This window comes from Piliocolobus tephrosceles, chromosome 9 (assembly GCF_002776525.5).
Source record: "Piliocolobus tephrosceles isolate RC106 chromosome 9, ASM277652v3, whole genome shotgun sequence".
Lineage (NCBI taxonomy): Eukaryota > Metazoa > Chordata > Mammalia > Primates > Cercopithecidae > Piliocolobus > Piliocolobus tephrosceles.
The window spans coordinates 29,615,368-29,630,124 of record NC_045442.1 but is presented as its reverse complement, the minus strand read 5'-3'; the positions used below and the strand labels follow the sequence as shown (position 1 = coordinate 29,630,124).

General features: G+C 36.6%; 1 protein-coding gene across 2 annotated transcripts in view; it reads left to right on the top strand.

Annotated features, from left to right (window-relative positions):
* Positions 1-14,757, top strand: part of SLK (STE20 like kinase) — a 62,927-nt gene that overhangs the window by 43,363 nt on the left and 4,807 nt on the right. The window contains exons 13-18 of one of the 2 annotated variants that reach the window (XM_023206579.3): positions 1,218-1,310; positions 8,260-8,389; positions 8,897-9,021; positions 10,159-10,347; positions 10,913-11,038; positions 12,023-12,136. In XM_023206579.3, the coding sequence (XP_023062347.2) occupies positions 1,218-1,310; positions 8,260-8,389; positions 8,897-9,021; positions 10,159-10,347; positions 10,913-11,038; positions 12,023-12,136 (777 nt within the window). The remainder of the gene's footprint in view (positions 1-1,217; positions 1,311-8,259; positions 8,390-8,896; positions 9,022-10,158; positions 10,348-10,912; positions 11,039-12,022; positions 12,137-14,757) is intronic. The other variant, XM_023206578.3, reaches the window with a different exon arrangement.

Here is a 14,757-nt window from a genome sequence, read left to right as displayed (position 1 = left end):
GTTAATTTTCTCACAAATAGTTTTTGAGATATTCTTTATATCAGTTAAATTTTAAAAATTTTACAGATAAATACATGGTTTAATCCTAGATATAAAAGTCTCAGTTATTATTTTTGTTTGGGGGGTAGGAGAGTTTCAGCCGCTGAACATGTTTGAGATCATGATATGCATATTTTAAATAATTACATTATGTATTTTTTTTCCTTATTGCTAAACTTCTTGCATTTGGGGAGTCTCTTCCTTTTAATGGTGATTTGGTTTCATGAGGGATTACTGATGGGAAATTTTAAATACATGATGTTAAATCAAAATCAGTCTCTTTCACGGACCATCAATAGCATGTGGTGATTTGGAATCTGGTTTCTTTTGGTGCTTCTACTTGTAAACACATGATTGTTTTTCACAGTTGGATTACAGCTCTATTGTTAGGTGGAATATACTTCTAAGATTTCAAAATGATTAAAAGAAGGAGCTCTAAAATATACTTCATTCTATATTTTATCTGCTATAATAAATCATAGCTTACTACACTTACTTTTGAGAGTGCTCATATTACCAATTTTTAAGTTGACAGGCTTGGCTTAACTTGTCAGCAGAGGGAAATGTTACTCTAATCCTATTCAGATACATTCGTTTTTACCACACCATGTATAAAATGGTGTGCTTATGAAAAAACTTGGTATCCATTTATTTCTCCTTTGTGTATTCTAAGACTTGCTTTCCTTTTTTCTTTTTGGCCTCATTAAGTAGATTTTATTTAGCTTTGTTTCTTTATTATGATCAAGCCAATTATGAAATTTTGCACTTTTATAAATGGCATTAGCTTTCCTTATGTTCAATATTCCCAACTATGTCAGTAGGTACGTTTATAATTTTATGATCTTTCAACAAGGTCAATTAAGTTTATCCCTTTAGTTCAGCATCAGTGCTGCAAGTAATTCTTGGCTGGTTGTCTTTGGACCTTTAAGAGAGAGAATGATGTATAGGGATATTTAGCAACTAATTAACCTTTGTGTGGTGTAATGTCCCTTTCTGCACTGAGATTATGCATGTTCTCTTCTTTCATTCTTTTTCACCAGACTAATACCTATGCTAATGCATGTTGAAAGGAACTTTTTAACAACTTTAATATTTGACTTGTAGCTTATCTGCTCTCATAAATGCTTGCTGTGGAGAAAGTATTATTTCCCCACCTCCTGCATGCTTATACACTGTAGGTTATAAATGAAGTGGAGAAAGCACCCAAAGAGCTGAGAAAAGAGCTCATGAAACGCAGGAAAGAGGAGCTTGCACAAAGCCAGCATGCTCAGGTAACAGCAGCAGCTTAATGCTACTAAAAACAGAAAGCACCATTTTCTCACAGCTTGATAAACCATGGTTGAAAGGGTAAATTTTAAGTGTTATTATTATATGATGTTGACTTCTCCCCATTCAAAAACTCCTGGAATCCTCTTTATTTAATACTAAATTCATACTAATAGTGACATTTAAGTTGCTAATATGAAATTAAGTAGAATGTTTGGAAAGTTGACTCCAGATGAAATAAACAAGTATATGAATGTATAATACACTGTTATCTGATTTTAATCTTGATGGGAGCTTATAGTTTTAAGTAGTAATGCCAATGTTTTATAGAAAACTTTTAGGACATAAAAATAGAGGATGGTATATAAGCTTTGTGCTTACAAAAACTATGCCCATTAAAACGCTATTATTTCTATAAAGTTCAGTTAGAAGAAAAATAGCAAATGGTAACTTTAAATGGTAGTTCAAACATTACTTTTAAGCGTGACAACATAAGCAACTTTAGGACCAGATTTTAAATATTAAGTACCTTGTTTTTCTTTTTGGTTCAGAATCAAGCAGTTAAACAAATAGACTATTTTTTACATATATATAGTTTAAAGCAGCCCGATCTAGGTTATGATAAAGTTGAGCCTTGTCATAAGATGGGTGAATTCTTTTTTTTTTTTTCCAAGTCGGAGTCTCGCTCTGTGTCCAGGCTGGGTGCAGTGGTGCGATCTCAGCTCACTGCAACCTCCACCTCCCGGGTTCAAGTGATTCTCCTGCCTCAGCCTCCCGAGTAGCTGGGACTTACAGGCGTGTGCCACCATGCCCAGCTAATTTTTTGTATTTTTAGTAGAGGCGGGGTTTCACCATGTTGGTCAGGATTGTCTTGATCTCTTGACCTCGTGATCTGCCCACCTTGGCCTCCTAAAGTGCTGGGATTACAGGCGTGAGCCACCACCCTTGGCCGGGTGAATTCTTTACAAAATGAGATAAATTAGTATTTTTAACAGAATTTTCTAGAATTATCACACATAAAGTCTTTTATATGAAGGAAGATAAATCTTCTGATTAAATTTATCCTAAGCCTGGAGGCAAGGATAAATGAGCTCAGTTTTCCGTTACATAAGTCAGTGAAAGGAATAAGAGATGTGTATCGTGTATTAATTGTTCTTTTGGATTATCTTTTTAATGTCGTTTTATGTGGTTTAACAAGTGGTTCCCAGACTTGTGGATTTTATAGACCCATAAAAAGAAACAGAAACAATAAAAACCACTGGGGACCGTGACATGGGCTGCCATTGAAATTTTTTTTTTTTAATTTTGCTAAATAAAGATATTTTAAAACTGCCATTTACTTGTCACCATCATTTCAAAGGAGAGAATATTTTTAACACCATGAAAAATAAGGAAAATATAATCTTAGAATTTAAAACTTAAATAAAACTAGCTTATCTGAATAAATTTAGTTTGCTTTTGTTTTTTTCTTGCCATGAGCCATTGAAACATTTTGTCTTGGCCTGGTGTGGGGATTCCTAGTTTAAGGTAGTTAATAGCAAGCGCAGCATTTACTGTGTGTCAGGCATTGTTCTAAATGCTCTACGTGTATGAACTTATTTAATCTGAGTTAATTACCCTTGAGGTAGTCTTATTACCTCCATTTTACAGTTGAGGGAACTAAAGCACAGGAAGGCTGAGTGACCCTGCAAAGGTCACACACCTGGGTAATGGTAGAGCCAGGATTCTCATCCAGATAAGTGTGGGTACGTGTTTCACACGCTGATTCACTGCACCATACTGCCTCATATTTAAGCTACCTACTTGTGCTGCAACTTAAACTCTCATCAGCTTGACTCAGTGGTTCTTGGCCATGTCTTGTTACCAAGTGAAGAGTAAGTCCTTGCTGGCCACACATGTACTTTTGGTTAATTTGGATTTCAAACCAGATTAGAATAATATGGTTTTTGCCTTGTAAAGGAATATAGATTTTATTCCAAAAGGCCATATATCAAATTCTAAAGTCGAAACTGAGAATTAGTGTTGAATGAATTAGGTAATACTATATTTTAATAAGACTTTGTTGGTAATTATTCATATAATTTTGGGAATAGGCCAATATTTTCTGAGTAGAGCTGAAAGTAATCATAAATTCCTTCAGTAAATCTAATGAGGAATTTAGTAATCTAACAGATTTTAAAAGTATTTCTGTCTACTGCTTTAAGTGAAGGTACAAAAGCTTTATAACTTTACAGTCTATTTCAAACTTCTTTTGAGAATTCATAAGTAATGGTCATACAGTCATGCAGCTAGAACATATTTGATCATTTAAGTCCAGTGGTTTTCAAACTATACTAACGGGAACTTTTGAGAAGCAACTCTGGGAGTCCCTAAGAAGGCAGGTACTCTGGGCTGTGAGCCCCTGCTTCTGCTTCAATTCAAGCAGCATCACTTTTGCTGTTTTGTAAACTGGGATTTTTCTGGGGTGAGTTTTACAAAAGGAGGTTCTACTTGCTTAAAAAACAAGAGCAACACACTAGAGTTTGGAAACCACTGATCTAGTTCAAATCCTTCATTTTACAGATGAGAAAGAGGTTCCTCTGTTAAGTGACTTGTTCCAGGCCTCAAGAAACTCAACATTTGTATAATTATTCTTTTTGTGTTACAAAAAGTAATTCAGATATATTCTTACCTGGGAGGTGCATTCTATTCTGATCCACAGGGTGTTGCTCAGGTCATGATTCAGTCTTTTCAGTTGTCATCTTGTGCAGTCTTCAACGCCCAAATGCAGGACGTAAGTCCCACGTGCCTGTGGGAGGACGGCTTCTCCTGCTCTACCTGCCTTTTCACATGTGCTTTTTCATTGTTGCCTTCATTTGCCAAAATCTAGATGATTGATACATGATAATGTTTGTAATGACAATAATAGCAATAACCTGACTTTAGAGTACAGTATTCTTCAGAATTTTCACATTTGATTCTCATTGCCACCACCCTAATACAGGGATGGAATCATATAACCATTTTACAGATGAAGAAATTGAGGCACAGAAGACTGTGATCTGCCTCAAGTCACATAAGAGATTAACAGTAGAGCTGGAACTAGAGCACTTTTAACACAGTGTTCTGTCTACCCCACCACAAATTCTAATTTGGGATGTTCATATTTTTCAAGAAAATAAAATATCCTCTCAATAGTATAAGCTTTGCACATGTGAGAAATTGAATGCTGTGATTAGATTTTTATTTTCGTGTGAAGTGACATTTTGATTGCATATATGTTTATGTAGATGTTTTATTGATGGATATGGTCAGAAAAGCCATATTAAAAATAGTGATATTCATTCCATTTAACTCTATTTTCCATTTATTCAAGTAGTCAATAATGAATAGTGAGTTGCTATTCTCCTTGTTGTAGTTAAGTCTAAAATTCCAAGCTGTATTCTTTCTTGCAGTTTCCATAGGGAAATAACTAGCTCATTTAACACTGTACAATTTTTGTTTGTGATGTTTGATATATACAACAGGAGTAGATAGAATACAGCTTGATTTCAACCCCTCCTTTTTCCTCTGCTGAAATTAGACTTGTTTTTTATTATTGGCAGCTGTTTGACTCTTTTTACAGTTTTCTAAGAGAGTAAGGAAAACACTGATTTTTAAAAGGAGAGGGAGAAATTATGAATTACGATCACTTTTCTGATCATTACCATTTTTAGCCTTTCTTTTCATTTAAAATGATCAAATTCTATACAAATAGCCCAATATATCATAACCCTTTCTTACAGTTTTCTAGACCCCAAAGTTGTATTTTTAATGTTTATAGTTATCTGATTAATATGATAAAATTGTTTATCCAAATTTAAACTTGTACTTTTAAAGGGCACTCGTTTTACAATTTATGTGTTTACTTTAAAAAATGATTTTTGGCCTTAACAGTTTAGGTTCTTTTGCTGTTGTCTTTTATTTGTTAATCCAAGAGATTAAGTCCATCTGTTTTTTTTTTTTTTTTTTTTTTTTTAAGGTGAATGTAGTTTGTGTAATCTTTTTGAAATGTGAGTGCTCTTTTTGTACCTGGAAGTAATTTCTAATTATAAATTCCATTGTGAATGTTACTGTATTTGGCTTTTGAAGTTAGGAAATTTAGTGAATGTGTAATAACATTAACGTTTTGTTTGTTTTGAGGTAATGAAATATATTGGTTACTGTGTAAGGGACCTTTTCAGATAATTTTTAGCTTTAATATAAAAAATCCTTTATACAGTATCTGACTACATAGTTATCCAGATTCTGCTTAATTTTTCAAGTCTGTAGCTCTGTAAGGCAGCTGCGTTCTTTGCTAACTCTAATTGTTAGGACTTGTATGCATTGGACTTACATCTGCCTATCTTGACTTTTACCTGTTGATCCCTATCTTACTTCTGGAACCACACAATGCTAGTTCTGCCTGCTTCAGTATTTAGAACAGTCATATAGCTCTTCTTTACCCTGTATGAGTAGCTGCTTTAGGAACACTTCTCTGGTTCTTTCAGGCAGTCGTTGTGAGGCATGGTTTCTGAACCCTTTATTCCCAGCTTTGAGTTTTCTGTGGTTTACTTTTGAACTTTTAAAAATGTGATACCAAGGGAAGGGACCCACTACTCTTTATGTGGACTGAGATCAAGACTGTTGATACTTGGACCAACTGAGTGGAAGCTCCTTGAAGGCAGAACTGTCTTTCATTAATTTTAGGAACCTTCTAAGTAATATAGTGCCCACCATTTACTAAGTGCTTAAAAAAGGTTTTCTTTGAATTGAACTCTTACCTTGTTTAATTCAGACATAAATACATAGATGAGAATTGCATAGATGAGAAATTACATTTACTGTTTTAGTGACACTGGCTAATATTTACCTTTTTTATTTTCCCCTAATTATTTATTCACCCCGTCCTTTACTTTTGCATTTAATTTTTTTGTGCCTAAATGTAAGATTTATATTTATGCGAGTTAATTTAGACTCATTGTTTCTATCTACACAGATTTTTTTGTTTTAATCCTGTATGTAAACCAATGGTAAAAATGTTGAACAAAAGAAAACTCTTTGATATTTTTGCAGGTTACGTTGTTTATTGAACAAGTTTGTATATAGAAATTTTACAATTGAAATTAGAGAAACAATTTAATTTTGTTACAAATAGTTACTAGGGAAAAGAACAGCTTGAACAACTTTGTCATAACTTAAAAGATAGGCCTGGAGATTTCGTATCTCTTTAAATAAAACTCAGAAGCCTTTATTCTAGATAGTTGAATTTAAATATTCATTGAAAATTTTTTCAATGATAATTGCTTTAATGATAAAGTTTTACAGGTGACTATAGCCAAGTTGGTAATTGTATTTTATAGAGGCATTCATTAGTCTTTTCTTTCTGCTACTATATATGTATTTATGCTAAAATACAAATGATGATGCAGATGAGACAGCAGCATTTACGACACCAAATTAGTTCACTCTCTGGCATGAACTGTGTCACCTCGAGAGATTCAGGATGGTAGCAAGGCAACCGTCCTGAGGAGCGGAGTGAGACTCTGTGCATTGAGGAGCTGCCTGGCAGTGAGCCAGACCTCATCAGACTCTAAGGCCTCAAGAATAGCTCCAAAATGCATATTAGGTTTTGATCTTCTCAAGTATGTGCAAGAGGGGGGATTACAAGTGAAATTCTGCTTCAATTCTAAATTCTAAATCCACACAAAGATTGATTGAATACTCTTTAAGTCAGTCACCACCTGCTATAACTGCCAAGAGAGGGATGGACAGATCCAAATTTACATTTCTTCAATTTGGATGTTACTCCTTTTCTTCTGTAAATGTATGATTCTAGCAGAAAGACCATCAGTCACTTTAATATTTCTTTTTTTTACACAATAATCGAAGAATGTTTTTCTAAAGCAGAAATTTCGCATTTGGGTAGATAGTGTATACTCAGTAAATATTTGTTGAATGAATTAGTGAATCCCAAACATGTTTGTAGAATTCTATGATTATACAAATTTTCTTGATAGATTTGTACTATGTAACTCACTTTCCTATCCCCAGTTTGCATTTCTCTAGCAATGCATTACTTCTCATTAATTTCTCAAACTGTTGTTCTTCTTTTTAGGCACATGCTATAGATACAGAAACTATCTTCTTCTGTTAGGATAGCCATGGTATTTCTTCCTAAAATTTATCTCCTAAAATTCTTCCTCCTTAGTTCCCCAAATTCTGGTATCTGTTTCACCTATTAGCTCTTAATTGCCTTTCTTCCTAGAGGACATTTCTTTTTTTTTTTTTTTTTGAGATGGAGTCTCGCTCTGTCACCCAGGTTGGAATGCAGTGGCATGATCTCAGCTTACTGCCAGCTCCGCCCTCTAGATTCAAACAGTTCTCCTGCCTCAGCCTTCCTCGTAGCTGGGATTACAGGCGTGTGCTACCACACCTGGCTAATTTTTGTATGCTTAGTAGAGATGGGGTTTCACCACGTTGGCCAGGCTGGTCTCGAACTCCTGACCTCAAGAAAACCACCCGTGTTGGCCTCCCAAAGTGCTGGGATTACAGACATGAGCCACCACACCCGGCACCTAAAGAACATTTCTTATTTATCCTTGTTTTAGTCATACCATAGTGGAATGAGTAATCAGTTTTAGAAACTGCAAATTTATTGTTCTCTCAAAGATGCTAGTCTAATAGGGCACTTTAATTATGAGTGGGCTATATGCGTATTCTGTATGTATCATTCATAGTGAGTTTATAATATTATGTATTCTAATGCTTTTTTCTTAGACTGAATTGGATGACTAAATACATTTGTACTATATAATGTTGGTGATTTTAAAATCCAGCTAACTTTGCAAACTTGGTTTGGAACTCTTGTTAACCACTGATATATACAGTCATATAGATAAATGGATATTTAGTTCATTAGATACTTGTTAACTGACAATTACCTGTTTTTAATAGGAACAAGAGTTTGTTCAGAAACAACAGCAAGAATTAGATGGCTCTCTGAAAAAGATCATCCAGCAGCAGAAGGCAGAGTTAGCTAATATTGAGAGAGAGTGCCTGAATAACAAGCAACAGCTCATGAGAGGTAACTTTTTTAAAAATACTGCAAAATGTAGAATTCCTTACGACAGTAGCAGTGAACGTAAACATATAACCTTTAAAATTTCTTCTTGCCCTGATGATGCTGGAAATATATCTGAATAATTTCCTGTACTTGTTATGCCTTATAGTTGTTAGTATACCTAATGGTCGCATGTTAGAATGGGATTTAAAGTACTTATTTTCCCTAACAAATTAGCTTAGATTTTTTTTTTCTTTCTTATTAAGATGATTAAATAGAATTTTGGTGTTCAGGGTAGGACATTCTCTGTTTATACGACATTAGAACAGAATGGAAAGAGGTAATAGATATTGCCTTACATTGGTTAAAATTGCACTTATAGCTCAGAATGTCAATATGTGTGTACTTTAGTGTTTTTTAGTCTAAAAACAAATAGTGTTTTTAGAATACTTTTATGTAAATATTAAAATGAAGAGCAAAGTACATTAGTAAAAAGAGCAAAGTGACATTTTGAAAACTGCTGTCTTCTAGCTCGAGAAGCTGCAATTTGGGAGCTCGAAGAACGACACTTACAAGAAAAACACCAGCTGCTCAAACAGCAGCTTAAAGATCAATATTTCATGCAAAGACATCAGCTACTTAAGCGCCACGAGAAGGTTAATGAAAGGAAAATGTCTTCATTTTTTTGTTCGTTTTAAAATTTGCAAAGCTGTTTAGTTTTGAAACTTACTTTTCTTAGACAATGAATTTTAGATGTCCTTTCTGTCTTTTTTTTTTTTTTTTGAGATGGAGTCTCGCTCTGTTGCCCAGGCTGGAGTGCAGTGGCATGAACTTGGCTCACTGTAAGCTCTGCCTCCCAGGTTCACGCCATTCTCCTACCTCAGCCTCCCGAGTAGCTGGGACTACAGGTGCCCGCCACCACACCTGGCTAATTTTTTTTGTATTTTTTTAGTTGAGATGGAGTTTGACTGTGTTAGCCAGGATGGTCTCGATCTCCTGACCTCATGATCTGCCCACTTTGGCCTCCAAAAGTGCTGGAATTACAGGCGTGAGCCACCACACCCGGCCTCCTTTCTGTCTTTTATCCTACAATGTCTTGGATGAAGTTTGGAGTAATTAATTGTATCTTGATCATGATTGCAAATTTCTTTTCTACAAATTATAAGGAAAGTAACTAATTAAAATGCTTAAAGACGTTTTACACATTGTAATCTTCATCTTGGCTCTCAAAGGTAGCTATTTTGGCTCCATTTGTGGTTAAAGTATCTTGAAGTATGGACTCCTTGTGCTTATTAAAAGAGTTTCAATATAAGACTCTTATCACTAATAACTTTCTTTTCTTTTTATTCTGTTGAGACAGAGTCTCGCTCTGTCACCTGGGCTGGAATGCAGTGTCACTCAATCATAGCTCACTTAATCTCGAACTCCTGGGTTCAAGGGATCCTCCTCCCTCAGCCTCCCGAGTGCATTCATGCACCACCACACCCTGCTAATTAAAAAAAAATTTTGTGTGTGGAGACAGGGTCTCACTATGTTGCACAGGCTGGTCTCAAACTCCTAGGCTCAAGTGATCCTCCTGTGTCAGCCTCCCAAAGTGCTGGGATTACAGGTGTGAGCCACCAGACGCGGCCTAACTTCTTACAAGTTATTTTGTGCCTACTATTTTGCTGGTCACTGCAACAAGGGAGGGGGTAATTATAGGAAACAACAACAACAAAATGACATATTTGAGTATGCGTGTCAGTACTGACTCTTGTTTCTATGTCACTGGATTCTATTTAAAACTTTCATAGGAAACAGAGCAAATGCAACGTTACAATCAACGACTTATTGAGGAATTGAAAAACAGACAGACTCAAGAAAGAGCAAGACTGCCCAAGATTCAGCGCAGTGAAGCCAAGACTCGAATGGCCATGTTTAAGAAAAGTTTGAGAATTAACTCGACAGCCACACCAGATCAGGACCGTGATAAAATTAAACAGGTAAATATGCAAATTAGTCTGTCCTCTTTTAGGTTTTAAAGTTTTGACTGACCATTAGAAGTGCTATGAAATTCCTTTCTTTCTAAACAATTAGAGCTACCTTAGGCTTGTTGATGTTCACTTTAACTCTGAGGTCTGGGGCTATAGATATATGACATATGCCAATTAGTCTTCCCCAGGATGGTGGTCACAGAGAGCGAAGCCCTTCCTCCTATACCCCATACCAGCTCCTGAGCTACACTGGTCCTAAGACCAGCCCTGGGAATGAGATGACTTGGACAGCTTTTCAAGTCAAGATATATGGCCTCACTGTGATACTTCTGTAGTCACGGTCACACACACAAATTAACTGAGGTCACTAAGCAGATAGAAGGATCAAGGTTTTAATCAGAAGTTCCTGCTCCCCCCTGAAGCTGTGATGTGGGCTCCAGGTTTGAGTCTCAGCATATTATTACTTGTAATTTCAGTTTATTGTGCCTTGTTTTGTTAAATTCCTTTATATCTTCAGAATATATAGAAATCACATGCTTCTAAACTATAATTTATCTTTTTTTCTTATTTATAGTTTGCTGCACAAGAAGAAAAGAGGCAGAAAAATGAGAGAATGGCTCAGCATCAAAAACATGAGAATCAAATGCGGGATCTTCAGTTGCAATGTGAAGCCAATGTCCGCGAACTGCATCAGCTGCAGGTCAGATACAGAAGCCTGACAGCAAAGCCCATAGGATGCAGCAGCACAAGTGGCTGCTTTTGAGAGAACAGTAGCTAGCCAAAGTCAACTGCACCACACTTACGAACATGCTGGGGTTGAGAGGTTCTGTTTTTTGTACAGATCCAAATGAAGATCAGTTTAGTATCATAGGTGCTTGTGTAGATTATATATAACCATGATTAATGTAAACATGAAGCTAAATTGTAACCTAAGAAATTGAGTCTTTCAAAAGCAGTATTGAGTATGGTTTTTAGTATATTTTGCATGAAGATGTGGAGAGTTTCAAAATGATGTAGACAGTTTTGTTGTCATATTCTGAATTTTTGTCAGATTCTAAATTTAAAATTTCTTTCCCTTTTAGAGGGAAATAGTTTTTTTTCTTCTAGGTTTTTGACATAAGCGATAAGTTAAATATATGGGAAGTTTTCTCCTAGGAAATTTAAAGGTTACTTGAGAGAGGGCTGATTTAGGACCTTACATAGAGTGTACAGTCCATCTAAAATGTTTAAGATTTCAGAGTAGTGTATAAATGTGGGTAAATTTGCTTAATTTACTATAGTAGAACAGATCTTAATAGATTGGCCTAATAGGCCAAGAGATCTATTAGGCCAACCCTTTAGTACCAGATCCCACATTCTGTACTCATGGGTAGAATGTATGCAAGCTGCCTTCTGTAGTGTCAGTTTTATGAGCAAATCTTCTTAAAAAGGAAAAACAAAAGCTCAAGCTAGTTCTTTTTAAGTTCTTTTTATATGGTATGTAATAGTTCTAGCTTATAAACTTGTAAAAATGAAGCTGTGATTCATTTCCTAATTCATGGCTCTTGGTTTTTATAGAGAAAAATTTGAATCTCGGTAATAGCATGATATTTGATGAGCAATTTATTATTTTGGAAGGTAATTGTATTTGTGAAAAATTGCTTAGTTGATCTGAAATTTTTTAAAATCCCAACTTTATTTTCAGAATGAAAAATGCCACTTGTTGGTTGAGCATGAGACTCAGAAACTGAAGGAGTTAGATGAGGAACATAGCCAAGAATTAAAGGAGTGGAGAGAGAAATTGAGACCTAGGAAAAAGGTAAATAAAAGCTTTAATTAAAATGATATGTGTGTACTCGTCCATCTACCCAGCTGTTGGCTCTTTACCTACTGTGTGTCAGGTACAGTGTCAGGGGCAGGAAACATAGAGATGAAAAGACGAAGTTTCTGTCCCCAGAAGGTTTGGAATCTAGTGACAAGCAGTTATGAATTGGTAGTGTCATTGCTCTGAAGGTGGTGGGTACAGGACACAGGGGAAAGGAACAGAATGTATAAGAGAGGAGGAAGAGAGCTTAAATCTGCCTGGGTAAGTCAGGGAAGGTCTTCAAGAAGAGATGCCTTACAAGCCAAGTGAGTCTGAAGGATGAGTAAGAACTTGCTGAGCGGATGGGCTGATTGGAGTGGAATGGGATGATTTGCGTAGAGAGAAGAGAATGAGTGAAAAGGAACTATACAGAGAATTGCAGATCGTTCTCTATCACTGGAGTATAAGAGGGGGTGTGCCGGTGTGTAGTCGTTAGGGAGGAAGAAAAGGAAGGAAGGAAGCAATGACAGCTGAGTCTGAACAGGTCAACCGCAGCCATATTACAAGGCCCTGGTATTCTGTGTAAACCTGAAATCTGGTGACATAGGGATGGAGTCTTCTCTGTCCCCCTCCTTTCCCTTGTTTGTACTTGACACCCTGTCCACCTGATCTTACCGGCTAACCATGTCACCTGGGTTTTTGCTGTCACTATATGATCTCTGACCCATTGCTACTCAAACTTAAACCTTTGGTTTGTGGGGGCCTTCCTGCCTACTATACATTTCCACCATTCCTTTCTTCCATCCATCCAGTCAGTCAGTCAAGGAAATATGTATTTAGCTATGTGCCAACGGAAGTGAAATGACTAAATGAGTTCATAGTGTGGCTTTTTGTTTGTTTGTTTAGACAGAGTCTCACTCTGTCGCCCAGGCTGGAGTGCAGTGGCGCGATCTCGGCTCACTGCAACCTCCGCCTCCTGGGTTCAAGCAGTTCCCCTGCCTCAGCCCCCTAGGTTTTTGGGATTACAGGCATCCACCACCACACCTGGCTAATTTTTGTATTTTCAGTAGAGACGGGGCTTCGCCATGTTGGCCAGGCTGGTCTCGAACTCCTAACCTTGGGTGATCCACCCACTCCGGCCTCTCGAAGTGCTGGGATTACAGGCTTGAGCCACCATGCCCGGCCCATAGTGTGCCTTTTTAATTTAAATTTTATTTATTGTTAAAATTTTTGAATAGGTAATGTATTCATGTAGTCTAGAATTCAAAAAGTGCAGAATTGTAAACGGTGAAAAATCTCCTTTACCTCCTTGCGGCCTAACATCTGCCTCAAACACCCCAGTTGAACTTGTTGACAGTGGTCACAAGTGAGTTGCTAATGATCAAATTCTATGACCTTATCTAACTGTTCTCATTAAAAGTCTTGTTTCTTAGAATTCTCCTCTCACTTGGCTTTTGTGACACAGCTCTGCTCATTCTCTGTGTTCTTTATCCCCTTTTGTCTCCGGAAATGTAGACATTTCTCAGTTTTGCCCCTTTGGTAAAGAACGGTCTTTACCTGGATGATTTTATTGCTGGTCATGGCTTCAACTGTTGCATATAGACAACTCCGAAACTTAAATGGTAGCGGTTGTATAGAGCACGAATTGTGAAATCATACAGGCGTGGGTTCAGATCTCAGCACTGACATTTACTGATTAATTTTCTTACTTGCCATTTCTAGGCCTAGTTTTCCTAATTTGTAAAATGAGAATATACTACCTACCTATTTGATGTCGTTTATACAGCAGTTATCTAGCACCTGAGCTATAGTAATGGTTCAGTGAATGGTTGCTATTGCTATTATTGTTTCTTGTTTTTATTATCAGTTTGAGCACTAAGCGCTCATTTTCCATCGGGATGTTCTGTTCCTCCTCATTTCACCTAGGCCTTGTGGTTCCATTTTTTGGTCACTGTATCTCAGTAGCACCTATACTCAACCTCAGACGTTATGTATCTGCTCTCCTTTCTTTGTTTTTCTTTGTAACAATTCACCACCACCAGACCCATTTGTTTATTGTCCCCTCTTGTGAGTGAGAATATAAACTCCTTAAAAGCACACCGTGATCACTTCATTTATTGATATGTACCCAGTTTCTAGAACAGTTCCTGGCACATTGTACAGATGACTACATACCTGTTCAATGTTGACTAAAGATTATAAACTCAGTAGAGAGAAAACCAAACTCAGCATCCTTTTCCTTCATCTGCATCTCACCTTTCCCCACTCACTGCAGGTCACTCACCGCCAGATGTTCTTTTCTACATTCCTGTTCTCTTAACTGACATCTACGCGAGAAACCAGAATTATTTTTCATTTCTGTCACACCCTTCATTCAATCAGATGCCAATTAATTTGGACTGTTTTTCATAACGTGTCTCCTTTCTTTCTCATTGCTATCCTGGTGCTTGCTTAAATTGTTCAGGAATGGCCTAATGGGCCTTGTAGTTTCTAGTTCCCTTTCCTTTCTTCCCACTCGCCTGCCATCACCAGAGGATTTATCCTCAAGAACATCTCTTGACACTGTCATAGGGATGTTGAGAAATCTTCAGTTCCATCAGAGTAAAATGTAAATTAATGATTCAGTTTGACTGTGA